General features: G+C 41.3%; 1 protein-coding gene across 7 annotated transcripts in view; it reads right to left on the minus strand.

The window, feature by feature from the left end:
• EP400 (E1A binding protein p400) overlaps positions 1 to 20,746 on the minus strand; it is a 116,407-nt gene that overhangs the window by 88,450 nt on the left and 7,211 nt on the right. For 6 of the 7 annotated variants that reach the window (XM_075012363.1, XM_075012361.1, XM_075012359.1 and 3 more), the window contains 7 exons: positions 17,700 to 19,067; positions 15,505 to 15,615; positions 9,386 to 9,473; positions 8,903 to 9,010; positions 7,828 to 8,216; positions 7,208 to 7,510; positions 6,306 to 6,491 (listed from right to left, as the gene is read on the minus strand). In XM_075012363.1, the coding sequence (XP_074868464.1) occupies positions 6,306 to 6,491; positions 7,208 to 7,510; positions 7,828 to 8,216; positions 8,903 to 9,010; positions 9,386 to 9,473; positions 15,505 to 15,615; positions 17,700 to 19,034 (2,520 nt within the window). In that variant the 5' untranslated portion in view covers positions 19,035 to 19,067. The remainder of the gene's footprint in view (positions 1 to 6,305; positions 6,492 to 7,207; positions 7,511 to 7,827; positions 8,217 to 8,902; positions 9,011 to 9,385; positions 9,474 to 15,504; positions 15,616 to 17,699; positions 19,068 to 20,746) is intronic. The other variant, XM_075012362.1, reaches the window with a different exon arrangement.

Here is a 20,746-nt window from a genome sequence, read left to right on the forward strand (position 1 = left end):
ACACTCACCAGAACAGCTGGGCCCTGGGGGTTCCTGTGTCAGCATGGAGGGGACAAGCTCAAGGTCGAAGGTGAAGAGCTCTGGGCTGTCAGGATAAGCTTCATTGGACCCCTGCTGATTGCCCACATCCTCCTCTTCATTGGCCTCTTCCCCTGCTCCTCCTCTAGGCTCAGCTCCTCTCAGCAACCCCCAGATTCCACAGAAAGGCCTCCCGAAGAGTCCCAACTAAGATTGGGCAACATGATTGGGCTCCTCACAAGAATGGCCTCCAGCTGTTCATAATACTGGTGCATCTTGGGAGTTGACCTGGATCGCCCGTTGGTTTCCCAGACTTTATCATAGCTCTGCTGAAGTTCTTTCACTTTCACCCAGCATTGCTGAGTGTCCCAGGAGTAACCTGTGGCGATCATTCCATGCAACATCTTTTCATAAATGTCTACATTTCGCTTGCAGACTAAGTCTGCCTGCCTCTGACTCTTCCCCACAAACAGCTAGGAGAGCCATGATCTTGTTATGGGACCATGTTGGAGCTCTCTTGTGATCCTGAGAACTCCGATCAGAAGCCTTACTCTTCATGATGGAAAGAGGGCTGGAAGATGGCTATAGATGCTATGGATATAGATGCAATGTGATGTGATAGCTACTGATGCAATGCCATGGCTACTAATCTGATGGTTAGAAACAAATTAATTCAGGCTTCCAGGTGCCAACTCAAATTTCCCGGGCTTCCTGGTGCCAAATTCAAACTTGTGGGCTTCCTGTTACCTACTTCTGGTGCACATGGAGAGCAGCTGAGATGGAAGTGACCAGAGTGAACAACCATGGGGCATTGTGGGATACATGCAGGAAACCTCTAGAAGCCAACAAAGTCAATTTAAATAAATGCTGTTCCTGCACTAGCATTAATCCGACCCTTTAAATTCGAACTTGGCACTATGCCGACTTGCATGGTCGGTGTAACGATATCAACCTTACCGCTTCCTAAAATTGACTTAATGACATTCACGGTGAAGACACTGACATTGTAAAATTCAGCTAACTGCCTTACAATCGACTTTATCATGTTGTATTGACATAGCTTTAGTGACTTATGTACTGACACGCTAACAGTTACAAAAAATACTTTTTTCAAAACCAAATGTTAATTTTGGATATTCTCACTTACAAAAGAACATAATCCTTATTATAAATGCTTCTACTAAAAGCTACCAATTAATAATATCTTGTGGCAACATTTTCCAAAGATTTCAGCTTTTAGTTTTGACTATTCTCTTGCTTTTGTTTGATGAGTATAAGTAAAGAGTAGTAATTGATTTACTTCTCTGGCATAGTCAATATTTTATCGCAGGGTTTCCCAACCTATGGGTCGGGGCCCAAACATGGCTCGCAATTACATTTCAAAAGGGTCACTAGCTGGGCTGGGCAGCTCCACAGGTGGCTAGTAAGAAGGCATTCACACTCCTAAAGTGAAAACAAAAAAGCAGTACAATAGCACTTTAAAGACTAACAAAATAATTTATTAGGTGATGAGCTTTCATGGGACAGACTCACTTCTTCAGATCATAGCCATACCAGAACAGACTCAATATTTAAGACACAGAGAACCAAAAATAGTAATCAAAGTTAACAAAATCAGAAAAATTATCATCAAGGTGAGCAAATCAGAGAGCAGAAGGGGAGGGATCTAGTTGTGTGTGTACAGGAGGCAGCCAGACAATTCTCCAAAACCAAATTTTACATACCTCTGCCCTCTGATCCCACTTTGGAATTCCAAAAGAAGTTACAACTACTTAAAGAACTCCCTGCAGCTACTTGGGACCTTATTAACTCAGACACGTCATCTGAGCCCCAACCTGGATTATTCTATTTACTTCCCAAAATCCACAAACCTGGAAACCCCGGACGCCCTATCATTTTGGGTGTTGGCACCTTTACCACCAGACTATCCACTTATGTGGACTCCCTCCTCAAACCCTGTGCCACCAACACTCCCAGCTATCTCGGAGATACCACAGACTTCCTGAGGAAGTTACAAAACATCAGAAAACTTCCTGACAACACCATCCTTGCCACCATGGATGTAGAGGCTCTGTACACTAATATTCCACATGAAGACAGATTACAAGCAATCAGGAATACCATCCCTGATATCTCCACAGCCAATCTGGTGTCTGACCTCTGTAACTTTGTTCTCAACCACAATTATTTCTGAGATGGGGACAATTTATACCTCCAGATTAGTGGAACTGCTACAGGCACCCGCATGGCCCCCCCCAATATGCTAATATATTTGTGGCTGACCTGAAACAACGATTGCTCAGCTCTCGTCCCCTAATACCTCTCCTTTACTTTCAATACATCGACGACATCTTTATCATTTGGACCAATGGTATAGAGACTCTAGAGAACTCCACAGAGACTAACAATCTGCACCCCACCATCAACTTATGGCTTGACTACTCCACAGGAGATACACATTTCCTGGACACCACAGTGCAAAACAAGGATGGCCTGATCAGCACCACACTCTACTGGAAATCCACGGATCGCTATATTTACCTACATACTTCTAGCTTCCATCCTGCACACACAACTAGATCCATTGTTTACAGTCAAGCCCTTAGGTACAATTGCATTTGCTCTGATCCTACTGACAGAGTCCAAAAATTACAAGATCTCTACCAAATATTCATTAACCTGAATACCCACCAGGAGAAATAAAAAAAAAACAAATCGACAGGGCCAGACGAATACCCAGACACCAGCTACTCCAAGATAGGCCCCAAAAAAGCCAAGCACAGAACACCACTGGTCATTACCTACAGCCCCCAACTCAAACCACTGCAACACATTATTAAAGACCTACAACCGATCCCTAATCAGGATGCCACACTTCAGAAGGCCCTAGGTGACAGGCCTGTTCTCTCCTACAGACAACCTCCCAACCTTATGAGCATTCTCACAAACAGCCACAGTCTATATCACAAGGATACCAATCCTGGAACTTTTCCTTGCAACAAGGCCCATTGCCAACTTTGTCCACATACCATCACTGGACCTAAACAGGTTATTCACAGAATCACGGGCACATTCTCATGTTCCTCAACTAACATCATATATGGCATCATGTGCCAACAATCCCCACATGCTCTGTATATTGGACAGACTTCAAACTCTCTTAGACAAAGAATTAATGGGCATAAAACAGACATAAAAACACTCCTGATTCAAAAACCTGTCAGCCAGCACTTTAATGGAGTGGACCATTCTGTTAATGACCTGAAAGTCTGTGCTTTACTGAAAAGGAACTTTCACAGCCGTTTGGAAAGAGAGGCTGCTGAACTCTCTTTTATATTCAAATTTGACACATTAACACGTGGTTTGAACCAGGATGACAATTTTCTAGCTCATCATAGGGGCTCTTTTACATACTTTGCTTTATCTAATTCTTGACTGTCCCCCACCCCTCCTCTCTCTGATTTGCTCTCCTTAACAATATTTTTTCTGATTTGCCAGCCTTGATTACTATTTTTGGTTCTCTGTGCCTTGAAAATTGAGTCTGTTCTGGTATGGCTATGATCTGAAGAAGTGGGTCTGTCCCACGAAAGCTCACCTAATAAATTATTTTGTTAGTCTTTAAAGTGCTACTGGACTGCTTTTTTGTTTTCATAGTATATACACTAGCACGGCTCTCTCTGTTACTACTTTCCTGAAGTGGTTCTCCATTTCTTAATTGGATTAACAGCGGTCAGGCAGTTAAGCCAATCAACTAAATTGAGAACCAGATCAGCTGCAGGGCCGAGTACTGCATACTTGAGGAGCAGTGCCCAACTCAGGTAAGGTGGGGGTCTGAGTCCGAGGGTGGGACGGTGGGCAGAGCTGATCAGATCCCTGGCTTCCAGCCTCTGCAGGAGATGTGCCCCAGCCAACTTCCACCTGCAGGGGTTGGGGATCCCCCCACACCAGGATGGCTGATGCAGCTGGAGAGAGCTCCACGCCCCAGCTGGCTTCCAGCCACGGGGGTCCTTGTGCCTCCCCTAGCTCCCTCCAGACTGAGAGTGACTCCTAGTCTCTGAGTATGACTTCCCTAGCCCCCTGCAGCCCTGAGTACGACTCCCCTAGCCCCCTGCAGCCCCAGCAAGACATCCTTAGCCCTCTTCAAACCCTGTGTGCCTCCTAGCCTCTGAGTTTGACTCCCCTAACTCCCTCCAGCTCGAGTGTGACTACCCTCACCCCCTCCAAGCACAAGTACGACTCCCCTAGCCCCCTCTAGGCCCCTGCAGCCCGACTGTGACTCCCCAGCCCCCTGCAGCCCGAGTATGACTCCCCTCACCCCCCTAGCTCCCTGCAGCGCGAGTGTGACTCCCCTAGCCCCCTGCAGCCCGAGTGTGGCTCCCCTTGGCCCCTCTAGCTCCCTGCAGCCCAACTGTGACTCCCCTAGCCCCTTGCAGCCCGAGTATGACTCCCCTCACCCCCTCTAGCTCCCTGCAGCGCAAGTGTGGCTCCCCTTGGCCCCTCTAGCTCCCTGCAGCCCGACCGTGACTCCCCTAGTCCCCTGCAGCCCGAGTATGACTCCCCTCACCCCCCTAGCTCCCTGCAGCCTGAGTGTGACTCCCCTTGCCCCCTGCAGCCCCAGTGTGACTCCCCTCGCCCCCTCTAGCTCCCTGCAGCCCAAGTGTGACTCCCCTTGCCCCCTGCAGCCCGCGTGTAACTCCCCTCACCCCCCAGCTCCCTGCAGCCCGAGTGTGACTCCCCTTGCCCCCTGCAGCCCCGAGTGTGACTCCCCTAGTCCGAGTGAGATACCCGTAGCCCCCTGCAGCCCGAGAGACTCCTAGCCTCTAAGTGTGACTCCCCTAGACCCCTCCAGCCCCTGATTGTCACTACCCTAGCCCCCTCCAACCCGTCAGTGATTCCCCTGCCCCCTCTACCACCCTCCAGCCCCTGAGAATGACTCTTCTATGCCCTGAGTGTGACTTCCCTAGCCCCTGAAGCCCCCAAGTGTGATTCTCCTAGCCCCCTCCAGCCCCTGAGTGATTCCTAACCTCTCAGTGTGACTCCCCTAGCCCCTGATTGTGGGGTTTAAGCCAGGGGGAACAGTTTGGGGATGAGTGTCTTTCCACCACCACAACTCTGACTACCTATAGTAAATGTAGTGTTATTATTTTATTAATATATTTCCCATTTTCTATGAAATAAATATTACAAATATATAAACACAATTTTATATTCTGGCCTCAGATGCAAAATTAGCTAGTTATGACTCTGCTCTCCCCCATCTCCCACCTCAACTCCCTGTTTTTGAATTGCCTTGGGTCACCAAGTCTTCCTGAATTGTCAAAATGGGTCCCCCATCTGGAAAAGGTTGGGAACTGCTGTTCTATAGTCTTCATTCAGGTTCTCTCTTAGTAATCTCCCTGTATGGAAGCCTCTCCATGCCTCATTTTCATTTCCAGTCTCCAAAATAGTTTATGCTATATATTTAAATGGGTTGATCAGAACTGAACAAAATATTACCATTCCCCAAAAACATGTATATGTATTTTTAGTAAAAGTGCTACTAATTATTTTTGGATGAGGGGGATTGGCTGAGACACAAGCAATGTGGCCACAATTTTCACACTCGCCTAAAGTTAGGACCCTAATGCTGTGTCTACACTAGAGAGTTCGGTCAACAGAAGGGGCCTTCCATCGACATAACTCAGAGAGAGCCTACACACAAAGTGTTCTGTCAACAGAATCTTGACAGAACTCTGCATTTGCCTCAACAGCGTTATCCCTCACAAAACTGAGGAACAATACTCTGTTGACAAAGTACTGTCGACAGAAGTACAGTGTACAGACTTCAGTGTAGATACTTTTGGGCAGCCGTTTGCAGAGCTGCCATTCCACTTTCTTCATCAGAGGGCAGTGCAGTCTGGCAGTTCTCTGTCGACAGAGCAAGTTGTGTGTAGCAGCAATCTGTTGGCAGAGGTTCTGCCGATATTTCTCTGTCGACAGATGCTTCTAATGTAGACATAGCCTAAATCTTGAGTGATGCACCTAAATAAGTAGTTTGATTTTCAAAACTGCTGCGAACCCAGCATTCACCTCTAACGTCAACAGCAGATGTTAGGTGCTCAACTGTTCTGAAAATCAGTTCAGTTATTTAGGTGAAACGCCAACAGTTTGCACTCATTTCAGTTCCTTCCAACTAAAAACACAACAATTTTATTATAACTAGACAAAATACTTGTTTCAATCCATTGTTACAGAAATGGCTGACAGCAAGGCCAGTTATTTCTCTTCTAAACATATTTCCAAAATACCTTCTTAGCAGTAGCCATCTTCCACCTTCTCTCTTGAGCAAAATCAGTTGCCATCCATTGCATTTCTTCTAGCAGATAATCCCAATGAGACTTGGGTCTTGGGGCCTCCTGGAGTTTGGGCAATCGTCTCAGTGACCACAAGCCTTCCTTTCTTAGCTCTGCTATTCGTTGATGGATCTGATTTTCCTGTAAAAAATAAACCACCTCCATAAATATGTCATATACACATGCCTTTCAATGACGTATCTCTGTCTGGTTGCAGCTGTGATGGTAGTGGAATGCAAAAAATAGCATTGTAAAGTCCCAACATCGTAAACAAATTTTAAATTTAAATTTAATGCTACGCATCAAAGTGGCAAAATTAACATTAAATCTATTAAATTTTAACAATAATTATAATAGTTCAAATCATATGCTCAGTATCTTCTGTAAGACATTAAGACAGACACTCATACAAAAGCTTTGCAACCAATTATTAAGACTTATGGAAACTACACTGGAATATCATTTAAAAAAAAAAAAAAGCCAACCTTAAAATCAGAGCTTTATTACCCAAGAAAAATATAAAAAAGGATTAGACACCTTCACTACAGACCCTTGTTAGCTGTTAGGAGAAATAAAAACCACAAGAGGCAGAATGATCTGGCTCAGTTTTCCCAGAAAACTCATCTGACCACAGCAGGATCTCGAGTGATCAGGTGTGAACAATATGATAGCAATACAAAGAAATTTGCACTTAGCAAAGGAGACTGTTTTCATCAGCAGTTGCTTTGAAAGCATATAAAATAAATTTAAAAAATGGAAGAAATAAAAATAAGAGTGCTCTTGTGTGTATTAACAGCTCAACGATGTAACCTTTGTACATGCTGATGGCTTTTAGGTGCTGAAAGAAAATATCTTACCAGCTTTACTTGCTCAGCAAGTTTGTCTTGAGAGCTATCTTGCGGTAACACTGCTGCATTTTGAGCTGGGCTCTGTGTTTTAGGTGCTGTAGTTACAGCTAAACCTGGAGGTTTTGATGCAATAGGAGACAGTGACTTGTTAGTTGCTGGGGAGGTTCTGTTTGTCTGTACTGGGTATGGAGGAAGTGGTGCTGTGCCTGAGAGAGTCACTGGTGAAACAGAGGAGGTGGGTGGCAATGAATTCGCCGTTAGACGCTGAGAAGCTTGGGCAGCATCTGCAGATGGTCGTGTCAGTGTCACAGTCTGCACAAGAAACAAGACTTGTTAGATGGACAGAAAAGGAATTTTACACTCAGACACTATCTAAACGTTGATTACAGTAGAATGTGTTGGCCAAATTGTGAACTAACTCTAATCCGCCACAAGTATTATGCTTAAAATGCTTTACCAGGCATGAATTTACCATTTTACTCCACAGAGTTTCAGAATTTCCACCATTTAACATCTTTCACAAATCTATAAAAACAAACTTCTGTCATTCTCCCAGTTATTGTGACAAGAACTGGTTTAGGAGTTAGCTTTTCACATTAGACAAATTATACACACAAATATTTAAATACCTGCTGCTGTAGTGCAGCTTGCGGCTGGGACACTTGCACTGGTGTCTGCCCTTGTATATGGAGAGCTGGCTGCACCTGCTGTTGAAGTGGTGTCTGGATCTGGCTATGTGGAACAGAAGTAATAGGTACGCTTTGCGGCTGGTTCTTCACCTGAATCTGGGGCTGTGCTGGAGCCTCTACTATTTGTGGCTGCTGCTGTGAAAGCTGCAGTGCAGCTGGGAGAGACGTTATGGGGACATTAGCAGGTTGCAGCCTTCCTGGCAGTTGAGGTGGAGGAGTATGTAAACTTGCCGCATTCTGCACAGGAGGACCTTTGGATGGGTCATACTGTTGTTGGTTTTGTTTCTGTCCAGTAAGTTGTACTGCTTGAGGAGTTGGAGGCATTCCACCTGCAAAGCAAGAGGAAATCAACACCCATGAATTTTAAGGACCAATGTTCTTGACTACTTTAACCAGCACAGGTTTAGATAAGCCAACACATTTTAACATGCTACTTACTTGGTAGTAGGGTACCATCACTTTGAAAATACCACATCACAATGACAAAAATAAATCACTATTACAATAAACAATCTTTCATGCAAAGGAATGCAGCTAGAAATTTCTGCATAAGAATTAGTTACAATAAAAGCATTATCTTTACTAAATTGTTTTCTGGATTTCCTAATTGGTTTTTTAACTATTAATGAGTTAGAAAGAGGTCAAAATTCATTGAGTGTTACACATAGAGGATGCTGTGCATAACACACTTGGACCAAGACTGACCGTCAGTGAAAACAACTTTTGTCATGTATATTGCAAAGTAGGAGCCACTTTTTCATAGACCCTTCTTTTGGATCCAGAGCACCTAACCATTTCGCACAAACACCTGTGACGTACTTTCATGCCCACATGCACCATTGGAGCCCGTCACTCAGCTCCTTAAACAAACCAGGCATTACATGCCACAAATTAATTTACAGGGAGAAGTGTATGGTGGAACTAGGATCTCAGAAAACTAGGAACCTAAGTTTCTAGTTCCAACACCAACGTCTCCTTGCTAAATTAATTTGCTATTGGCATGAAGTGACAGTACCTTGTGCCGTTGGCATTAGCTGTTGTAGAGGAACTCCTGAAGCCACACCTGGATGCTGAAAGACCATCCCATGACGGCCCACTTCAATACGTGGTCTCTTAGATGAATCTGTGATATTCAAATTCCATTTATGGCATGGTACAATGGAATGGGTTCAGTTTACAAAACAATACACTACACATGATTTCAACATCAACTCAAAAAGCTATCATTCTACTACACGTGTAGTATTCATGAGGAACATGCTCCCAGAGTTCCTTTTTATTTCAATATAGCCACCTCCACTTTCTTCAGGTAAATGGAAGAGTTATTAATATTTCTACACATGCCTAAATCAACTCCCATTTGTTGAGAGTGGAACACAGTATATCGCACCAGTCTCAACAAACAGGCCAAAGGCCAAAGTGAGACAAAGCTACATTTCCATAAATATGCACCAGTACGACTTCTGTTTTAAAATTAAATTACTTAAGAAGAACATACCTGCTGAAGTAAGTGCTTGCTGTCTCTTAAAAGCTTCGATTTCTACGGTATTCACAGTCCCCGTTACTGGTGTCACTGTATGTGTTTGCTATTAAGAAAACAAAAAGCATAGAAGTTCAGCTATCTCATCAGTTTCTCTTGTAACACCACAAAGTTGTAGTGAATACAAAAAATATTTGCTTGTAATATTAGCACTCCAAAATTACTGTATGCTCTAAAGGTAAGTAAGGCCTGTTCAGCATCTTCTGGCAATTGTTTAAATACTCCTAGAACAAAGCTATGTAAAGCGAGCCTCACAGTCTTTTATTCAGCTTTCAAGAATAATTGTGCTAACTAAGAAGAGGTAATCAGCTGTGTGTGTGTGTGTTATAAATTTTGAATTTTAGGGAAAGAGTATTAAAATTAGGAAAAGGGTGGGAAAAGAAATATCCATGTCCATTATTTTTCTAGGCTCCTTTTGCTATTAAGGATTGACGTATATACAAGACATCTCTCTTCCTGCCATCTGCATGATGCTGCAATGAAAATACAAAGTGCATGTATCTTCACACTGTTGTTGCATTAAAAAACAGCTCTGTCAAAAACTGAATTATTTTTATATCACTATGGGGTTAAAAGAGGTGACAAGGCAGAGAGGAAGAAACCAATCTACTAGAACGTAATGTCACAGCTACTCAAATGGATGCTGGAATTTTGAAGTAAAGCAGGTTGTTTGTAGGATCATTTGCATGTTCTTTTGGCCCTCACTTGCTTCACATAATTGCTAGTGAGATCTTAAAGTCTAGGAGAGTTTATGAGAGCACAGTCTTTTGCATGAATTTCCAAATCAGATTGTTAGGTCTTCCCTTTTACCATCCATGCTATCACCATGTACTTTAGGGATGTTGAAGTTTAATCATTTAACCAATAACCTTCACCCGAAACAGATGAGGCTTACCGATTACAGTTAACCGGTATGATGGGAGTTGCTCCATCCCCACAGGGCCACAGAGGGGAGGGGCACTCCAGCAAGGCCAGATTCCATGATGGCCCTGGAAGGGGAGGGGCAGTTAGGAAGGAAGGAGGACCAGCTGGGGAGGCCACTGACAGAAGCTGCTCCAGCTGGGTTGGGGTACCCCACCTCCAGCAGGGAGGACGGGGGCTGCTTTGGCCCCGCTGGGATGCCCGCACCTGTGCTCCACCCAAGGCTGTCGTAGTGTGGAGCTGCTCCGACCTGGCCAGGGCACCTCTGCCTGCAGCATTCCTGGGCTGGGCCACCAGAAACCGGGGTGGGGGGTGCTGCTCTGGAGCACCTCCCACCCTTTCCACAGCAGAGATGCTCCAGCCTGGCCACAGCAGCCACCTCTGCCTATTTAACTGGTTTGCTGGTTAAACCTAACATTGAACCAGTTAACCAATTAAATGGGATTTTACATCCCTAATGTACTAATGAGATAAACTATGAAAAAAATAAGTTACCTAAAGAAAGCTCCTAATAGCTTTATTTCTCTCCCCCCTCTTTTTTTTTGTATTTTAGAGGAAATTATGCTAGTCTTTAAAAAGTAATTAATTTACCATTCTGAAATTCTCTACATTCCATTGGCCATTGAAAGTAGTAACAGCAATTCTTCTCAAGGATTTATCACAACATACCACATAATACCAAAGAGAGTAACTTCTCAAATGGTACATTTTGTCTATTCACAACTCCAATGTTCTCAGAGATTCCTTTTTCTTCCCTTGCCTCTTTTTACCAAAAGCCATACCAATTTAAATAAAGTACAAAAAACTGAATACAAAACTATACTGAAATAAATTTTCAGTGCCCTATTATATAGTACAAACTAACACACATATCTTAAATGCAGCAGAGCCAACAGACAGCATGAGCCCCAGGATAAGGTTGGAGGGGGCTCAGTTCAACACGCCAGAAGTGGCAGCGCCTCTGCCAGTCAGCCCTTATACACCTAGATCAGAGCACTGGCCCTGCCACTCCTACCCCTCCACACATACACAACCATGTAATGTGAAGCGGTGCTGTTGAGCCAGTTCAAAGGAGCCTGAAGCTAAGGCCGCTGCAAAAGTAGTAGCAGCAGGAGCACTGGACCCCTATGCAACGGCCCTCCTCTCCACCACATTGACAGGCTTTCTTAAATGCATAGCATCTGATTGCACTTAAGTGTTTTAGCAAGTATTCTGCTTAACTTCACATATGTAGATCCTGTCCAAGTCTAGAGATAACAGATGGTCATTTATGACCGTAAGTGGTATGTAGTATTAAGATTAAGACTGTAGTAGTATTAAGGTGTCCATCTAGTTAAGAATTTTTAGGTAAGCATGATGGACACTGCACAGAACTATACTGTGTATGTGCTCATCCAATATGCTATTTAAAAACTTAAGGATTAATTGTCTGGCTTCATTGTTTCCTTTTCAATTCACTACTTTTATTTATACTAACATAATGATGTTATGCCACATTCAATATGTCGAACTTTGAAAAAATCTTAGAGCAGACACCCAGCATGGGAAATTTTAGGCTGAACAGTTAAACTTGGTGAATGTGGCAATTCAGACATGTACAACATGACATTTTAAAAAATGTGTTATAATGAGAAATGCACACTTTTTATACAATCACAGAATTATTTAACATATCCAACTCTGGCCAATTTGCATCAAGTCCTCCTCTAAAGCCCATTTTAAATCCCATTTACAGTAGAATACTGAGATACGCGCACTCAAGTTGCGCGAATGAGTGGCAGGAAGCTGGCACCTGTCTTCCGGCTGCCCACCACTCAGGGCTGCTGGGAAATTGACCAGCGCTGGTCCCTTTCCCTACTCCTGGCAGTGGCAGCAGCCAAGAGCCGGGAAATTGACCAGCGCTGGTCCGTTTCCCTACTCCTGGCAGTAGAGGCAGCCAAGAGCCTGACTTTTGGCTGCTGCTACTGACAGGAGCAGCCTCCCAACTCCTGTTGGGGCAGCAGCCTGTCCATTCTTGTCAGGGGCAACAAGAATCAGGGCCGCCGCTCCTGACAGGAACAGTTTCACAGCTGCCCCGACAGGAGCTAGAAAACTGACCAGTGCAACAGAGCTGATCAGTTTCCTGGCTCTTGTGAGCAGCAGGGAGCTGGGAGCCAGGCTCCAGCTTGGTGCTACTCACTGGAGACAGGAAACTGTCCAGCACTGCTACACAGGTCAGTTTCCTGGCTCCCTGCAAGTAATGCACAGGAATGCAACCTCCGTGTAAGTCAGGGTCTATTGTATTTCATTTGTCTTCTATTACTGACTGATCGTTCAAAGCTTCAGTTTCCACATCTATTTACTTTAAGTTTCTGGATGAACACTTCATATCTGTAAGCTTCTAAGTTATTTTCACTATTTTTAGTTAATTTAGAATGTAAGCTGTTGAGGACAAAGACTATGTTTTATATGAAATGCAACTGTACACCACTGGTTCTAGAAAATAAATTCTTCTAAGTGTTCTTCTAAGTCTACTTAAAGCTAATACAGTAAACTCTTTCATATCCAGCAGACCCAGGACTGGAAGGCTGCCAGATATTCAAATATTCTGGCTAATAGAGAGGTATACCTAGCAGTGCATAATACTAAAGAAAAACAAGATTAGATATTAACAAACAAACACAAACATATGCAGAGTACTTTATTTACCAACAACAGTATTATTGTACACTATAAACTTGTACTGTATTTGCTATATTTATTTATATTTACTTTCACTGTACTTTATTTGTGGAAAACGTAACTAAAATTTACTTGTAGTTAAAATACTGGGTATGTGAGAGTTCTGGGTGATACAATGCCAGCTATGAAAGAGTATACCGTAAAATGTTCCCGGTACCATATGATTATTAGGCAAATGTCCACTATAATAAGCTCAATAAAGTGTACTCATTACACTCAAAATTCAATGACAAGATATCTACTATGTTTTATAAAAAGCAACAGAGAGAGGAGATGTAAGGATGTGAGGTGTAATATCATTCTTCTGCTAAATGTTTTGAAATTACCATACTACTCACTGCACGCTGTATATTTTTAATGTGTTTGCTGTATTCCTTTTGAAGTGACTCAGTTCCTGTGGACACCATGAAGTCATTTGTATGGGCGGAGCTTACTGTCATTCATAAGTGCCATACAAAGTTATATGATGCATTGTTTTCAAATCTATGAATTTTAAAAGGATTGAAGGAAAAGGTGATATACAAAAAAGACTTCCAAGAACTTTTGAAACCCATGTAAATTAGTGGTCACACTAAAAAGCCCTGCAACCACATCTTTGCTAAACAATTTTAAATTATTTAAGAACACTTTTTAAGTTTACATAGTAATTATATTTTGAATACATTCAACAATATGGTCTTGACTTAAAGCCCCAGTGCAATCTGGCTAAACATAGATGAATTGCACAAGTTGTAAGGCAACAAGAAGTCCTGTGGCACCTTACAGACTAACGGATATTTTGGAGCATAAGCTTTCGTGGGCAAAGACCCGCTTCATCAGACGCATGACTAATGCACCTGATGAAGAGGGTCTTTGACCACGAAAGCTTATGCTCCAAAATATCTATTAGTCTATAAGGTGCCACAGGACTTCTTGTTGTTCTCGAAGATACAGACTAACACGGCTTTCTCTCTTATAAGTTGTAAGGCAGTTGTGGGCAACTCTAGTCCATGGTATGCATTTAGCCCATCGGGATTTAATGTGCAATCTGTACACCTCCTCTCTGCCACCTTCCCCATGCCTCTCACACAATGAGAACACTGAACTTACTTATTCCTCCTCCTCCCTCCCTGCACTTCCAGAGCACCAAGAATCAGCTGATTTGCAGCACTGAAGCTCTGGGTGGGAGGGGAAGGAAAGGGGATGAGGTGTGAATCAGCTAACTCATGCCACTGGAAGTGCAGAGAGGGAGGGAGAGGATCAAGGAGGGGATATGCTCAGAAAAGAAGGCAGGGGAGAGGCCAGACAGGGATTTGATACTGTAAAGTAACTGTAAATGTTTCTTTTTTTAATCCCAAATTGATGACAATTCTATTAATATATGAATAACCACAGGAGTTCTACTTGTTTTGAAATATTCAACAACACATATTAATGTATTTTATTCATTTCTTGGGGTCATGGTTAGTGCACATAACTGGTTTCAATCTTTACACCCACTGAGACAGAGGCGGCCCACTCATGCGGCACACTTACTTGTGTTGGTTACCCATTGCTGTCGTAAGGTAAGGCAGGATATAAAGCCCATCACATGCAGTTTACTGTTTCAGATCTTTACCACAATAGAAATGCATAGCATTTCAGCTGAAAGAGAGTAATTCAGCTACTAGGGATTTACTTTTATGAGCAATGTGTACAGCTAGGTACAACAAAGTAGGACTAAAGTGCCTAGTGAAGGGCACTCATGTACACACAAGCTAGCTAGTGTTAAAATGCATCTCCATTAATCTATATAATTAGCTCTCTTTACAGGTGGAGATCCTCTTAAGATATTCTTCTTCAATATGCGAATATCAAAAAACAAACTTCTGTAAAAATGGGACCCTCTAGAACACTTTTCTTCTGCCTGATATCTATAATAAATCTAATGAAAGTGAGTAAGTTCTTTTAGAAGTTGTAATACTTACGACCACTCATGTTACCACAGTTTTTGGTGGAAAAACGCATCATACGAACTAAAGCAAGCATGGAAAATCTAATACCTTCTGCAGACGTGTACAAAAACATTCAATCAATCAAGAAAAACGAGGAAAAGAAACTGAGAAGAAATTCACAGTTACAATGCCACAGACAGAAGAATCCAAACAGCTATTATGCAGAATGCACAAATGAACCAAATACATTAGGGAAACAAACGACAAACCAAAGTGAAAAACATTTAAGCTGAAAGTTAATGAAATAAGCCAGCAACTTTGAGACAAGAAAGATTTAACTTCCTCAACACCCAATAAACATTCATGCTTTTCAAGAATTGAAGGTGTTTTTGTTTTTGTTTATTTTAGATGACAATGGGTGGACTCTCAGGAAAATATGAATTCTACTAGAAAATATCAAATCTGAATGAAGAAGAAAAAAAATCTGGGATGAGACTGCATTTTAGAACCATTGAAAAGTACCTGAAACGGTTGCTGCTGGGTTGAAAAAGCAGCAGAAACATTTGGAGGAAGCTGAGTTGCTATAGCAACAGGAGTACCAGTCTGCCCATCCTTTCCTGTCACAACCTTTACCTGAGAGAAAATATTTTGGGGAAAAAAAAAAGGGAGAATCACTTTCTTTTAAAAAGTTTTTTAAAACTGATCAACACACGTTTTACACTGTACTGATGGCACCTCACTGAAGAGGGGATTATAATTAAAAAACATCAGTGCAGTTTGGTTTGAACATAGACAATTTTTGAAGAGGTCTCTTTCACTTTTAACAGCAGAACAGCGTGAGAGATAGTTATGTACACTGACTCTCACTACTGGAATACTGTCTTAAATCCAGATTAAGCATCAGAGTGGGTTAAATTTAATTATCTCAGTACTTAGATAGACAACAAATTAGCATGACAGACAGTCTGAACTCAAGAGCCCCAACATTTATTTAAGCAATGAGCATAGCCACCATTCTCTCTCCCACGTTAATTTACAAAGTGATCAGTCCTCCCAGGCAAGGGATGATGTGCATTGCTTTAGCAGAAGGTGATAAAAGAAGTGGGAGAAATAAAAGAGAGGAAGACCAAAAAATACAACGAAAGAACATACTCAAAAGGTGCCTTGATTCACAAAAGCTATCTTAATTTGTTAGGACAGTCAAACCAGTTTATTGGCACAGTTTGCAAAATCCTACAACAGTTAAAATTACAACTTTCATGAGGAATTGGGTATTCACATATAGCATAAATATAACTGACTATAAGTTAAATGTGCCTCAAAATTAAAAAGAGTGAGCAAACTTGAAATCCAAAAGACAGAGAGGCAGATCCTCAGCTGGTGTACACTGTCAAACCTTTAGTGACTTAAGTGGCCCGATGCCAATATATCAACTGAAGATTTGCCCCTAAATTTGTACATCAGAGCTAACATACCTGGCCATTCCAGCTCATGGAAAATAAACAGACCAACAATTACAGGCAAAAAAACTGACAAAATTCAAACTACCAGCAATAATTTGTGGACACCCATTGCTGATTCAAAAAAAAAAAAAAAAAAAGGATATTCTTTTATCACAAATTAAGTTACTGTGTTCAGAAACTAATTTCTTCAAAATGATCTGCATCCAGTCTTAAAAATTCCACTCCCCTCAAACATAATAGATGCCACACATGCTACAACTTCTAACCCATCTGCAAATTCAAACCAAAGATGGAGTCGCTATAATTCTTTATTTTAAATGTTCATCAGTTTTTCACTGATGATATGTGGAACTATGCAAAATTTCAAACATAAGTATTTTTAAAGGAATTTTTTTGCAAACTGGCAAATACACAGCCTTTCTTGTTTTGAATACATAATTTTTAAAAAGATGTTTAAGAGTTTCAAGTGATTCCAATTCACTAATTGTGACAGGCATAACATCATTACTACTTGCTACTCAACTGTGAGATTGCTCAAAACAGGTTTTGCTTTGGCCATCCAAATGGAATGGAGGGAATACCACGTCAGAATTAATATGCACTGGAACAACTATTCAGGAAAAGTTGCATATCATCTATATACAGCATACATAGTTCAAGTCATTTGTCACTACTAAGCATAGAATCAGTTAATTTTAATTAAAATAAGAAATCTTGTGTTTGTGCATAAAAATCCAAAGTTCCAAATTAACGTTGTTCGTCATGTCATTCTTTTTTCAATGTACATATTGCATAATAAGTTCTAAATCAAAATTACTCTATGATACAACATCTTTTTTGATAAAGTAACATGCTTCCTGCAACAATTCAATTCTTCCGTAGGTTTAGGAGTGAATTTAACTATTTTCTGTGGGATTTGAATACAGACATTAACTTGGTCAGTAAAAAGACAAGCATATTTTCTTTTGAAGACCTAATTCATCCACCTCTATTAAATTATCTCTGCTGTCAAAATATACGCTTCTAACTGCATGCAACATGCTACTTCTAACTGCATGCAACCATACGTTTCAAACCAACTTGCAGTTTCAATCTTCTTATAGAAGAATTACAATTTTCTCAGACCCTCCATTAAAATGTCTGCTTTATTACTTCAATCAGAAAAACAATTTAAGGCATTCAATACTTTGGTATTCAACTGTCACAATTTCATTTAGTATTATATTCCATCTTACTAAACAACAGACGTCTTACCTCATCATTAATAACTTCAGATTGTTCCTCCTCTTCCTCCTCCTCAAGGTCCAAGTCATTTTGCCTAAGGTATGCTTGTAATGGAACACAGTGTTTTTTCTTAAAAGCTAAGAAATCCATCATATTCCCTTGAAGATGTTGCAAGAAAAATAGTTCAATCAAATATTCCTTAAAAGTCTCCCTCAAAATCTCCATCTGTTTGTGATGATGATCTAAGCACTGCTTTCTCATCTGAGCAGCTTCTTGAGTAGCAGGTGGAATCTCCTCCAATTTTTTAGGTTGTTTTTTCACTCCTGTACTTACTGTAGAAGTAAGAGGAAGATTAGACAGACCCTGTGGCACATTGGCTCGTGAAGGGCTTGTAGGAGGGGGTGGTGATGTCATTCCAAAAGCAGGAGGCCCTCCTACTCCAGCTATTAATCCACCAGAACCCCTGTCATATCCCATAGGTCTGCTCAACTGCTGCCCTTGGAGCACTTGCTGCTGCTGTTGCTGCTGCTGCTGCATGAGCTGTCCTTGAATAATATTGCTGATTTGAGGTGGCAAGTTAGTAGTTGTAATATGGCCTGGGCTAGTCAAAGGTTGCATATTTGCTCCACTAGCCACAGGACTTTGAGGTCCAAGATGATGAATGGTGCCACCAGTCTGTGAATGAGGTTGTGAAAGCCTGCGTTCTCGTACAGTTGCAGGTGCCCCAGAAGATGGAATTTGTACCTGTGCTGTAGCTCCTTGAGCAATTTGTGCAATTCCAGATCCTTCTTGATACACAAAGTGTCCACCATTTGAAGGGCTCAGACTGATCTGTCGCACAAGCACACTAGCATCTACAAATCCCCTAGTAGGGCTCTGGCTGCACATACCCAAGCCAGAAGCTGGGGTGCCTGCTCGAACATTTGGTAATGATTGTACTGGTACAGGGTTTGGTTGTGTAGGGCTTTGAGACTGAACCTGCTGAGGCAATGGTGAAGTAACTTGAATATACGATGGAGATCCATGCTCAAACCTCCTTTGTTGAGGGCTAAACTGAAAATTTGGTGACGTTGGATTTGGTATTGGCAACGGGGTGAGTGTTATCTGTTGGTTTCCTGATGCTACTGGTCCAACATTCTGCAGTGTGATGTTCACATTCTGCCCAGCTACTGGACTTCTACTCATTATAAATTGCTGTATTTGGTAGCTAGGGGACTGTGGTGCAGATGGACTTGCAGAAGGAGCAAATGAAGCTGCAGGTGATTGTGGTAAATTTGTCTGCTGCTCTTCTCCTTCACTACCTGTGAAGGATCTGGACCTCTGGAGTTGACGCTGAGCATTCTGAGGACCATTGCCATGGTGCATTTTCACCTTTTTTTTTTTTTTTTAAAGTATATGCTAAAGAAATACAGAAAAACAGAAATTTAGTGAAGGCAAAGATTTTGGGGGTGAGGGGTAACTGTTAGAAGATAAACATTTGAGTAAGAATACAGAAGTTTTTCCACCTCAAAATTAGGAACAAATGAGATATTTACAGTTAACACCATAATCTTCATACAACTATTTAAAATGTGTATGGTCCAAAACACAAACACCAAAAATATATTTACTATTTAAACCTCCTATACACCTCTCTAGTCAAAGACATTCTGGATAATCCACAACAAAATGGCATTATAAGCGATATGTTCCTCTTTTGACTAACTAAGCTGAGTGGAAAGAGTTCAAAGACTGCTTTCCACTTGTTTTGAAACATCCACAAGAAATGTAGACTCAGTTTTTAAACACATCTAATCTATTTGGCTTAGTTATTTCGAAAGCCCCAACAACAGTACTGGTATTTAACAGTTATTTCCCAAATCCCTGCTAGTTGCACTGACACACAATACAATTCAGTGATTAAAACTGAGAATTCAGGATGAAAGATGGGTATAAACATATTACAAAGAGGTATTTTTCTTCCTATAAAAACTAATAAAATGTGTTGCTTAAATCTCTCTCTCACTTCCTACTGACTCAAAGTTTGGAGAAAATATTGTACTTCATAGTTAATGCTCCTTCTTCCTTCCTTCATATCTCCCAACAACATGTTAAAAAACAAAATCAACTCAAAAAACAATTTTTTATTTAAAATGCTATTTATTGAACAAAATTATTTAAAGTGAAACATGTTCTAATTATCAAATTATTTAGCATTCTAATACAGTATAATCTCTCTAATGTGCACTGCCAGAGAGACTGAATGCCAAAGTCTGGGCTCTGCAAATTAGCAAGAGAATTAAAAGGGAGAAAAGAAAAGGAAAAAAAGCTAATATTTGCAACATATAGTTCGCTCATTTATTTAGAAAATCGCAGTTCAATTTCTAATACAGTGCATACAAACACCTGCTTCTCATACAGTATGCCACAACTCTTGGCTCCCCTATTGCTTGACATGGTTGCTGGCTATGTTAAACAAACTGCTATAAACAAGGACCTATTATACTGTCTGTCAAAGACTAGTCACTTGAGACAACATACAAATAAATGAAAATGCACAATAAATGTTTGATAATAAGATCTCAGCAGCACACACAACTATTCACCTCCTCATTGAAAAGCAGATAGGGCAATAACCCTCTAAAGTATGAGAGGGATAGCTGTGCTAGCCTGTAGCTGTAAAGACAAGTCCTGTAGCACCTTAGAGACTAATGGTTTGTTAGGGTATAAGCCTTCATGGGTAAAACCCGCCTCATCAGATTAACTGGTGGCATCAAGAAAGGGAACATACATCAGACTGTATAGGAATACTAACTTCTCTGAACATTCAGCAGAGAAATTAAAAGTAGCCAAACTTCTACAAAAAAAAAAAGTCAAAACCTAATTACAAAGTGAAACAGACCAATTGGAGCTCGTTTCCAAAATCCAAACTATACAGTTATGCCTCAATAAGGTTTGAAATTGGTTAGCATTCCAGACAAAACAAACCAGCAGTCATGTAGCACTTTAAAGACTAACAAAATTATTAATTAGGTGGTGAGCTTTTGTGGAACAGATCTGAAGAAGTGGGTCTGTCCCATGAAAGCTCATCACCTAAT

The sequence above is a fragment of the Carettochelys insculpta genome, chromosome 18, assembly GCF_033958435.1.
Source record: "Carettochelys insculpta isolate YL-2023 chromosome 18, ASM3395843v1, whole genome shotgun sequence".
In the NCBI taxonomy this organism is placed as follows: Eukaryota; Metazoa; Chordata; order Testudines; family Carettochelyidae; genus Carettochelys; species Carettochelys insculpta.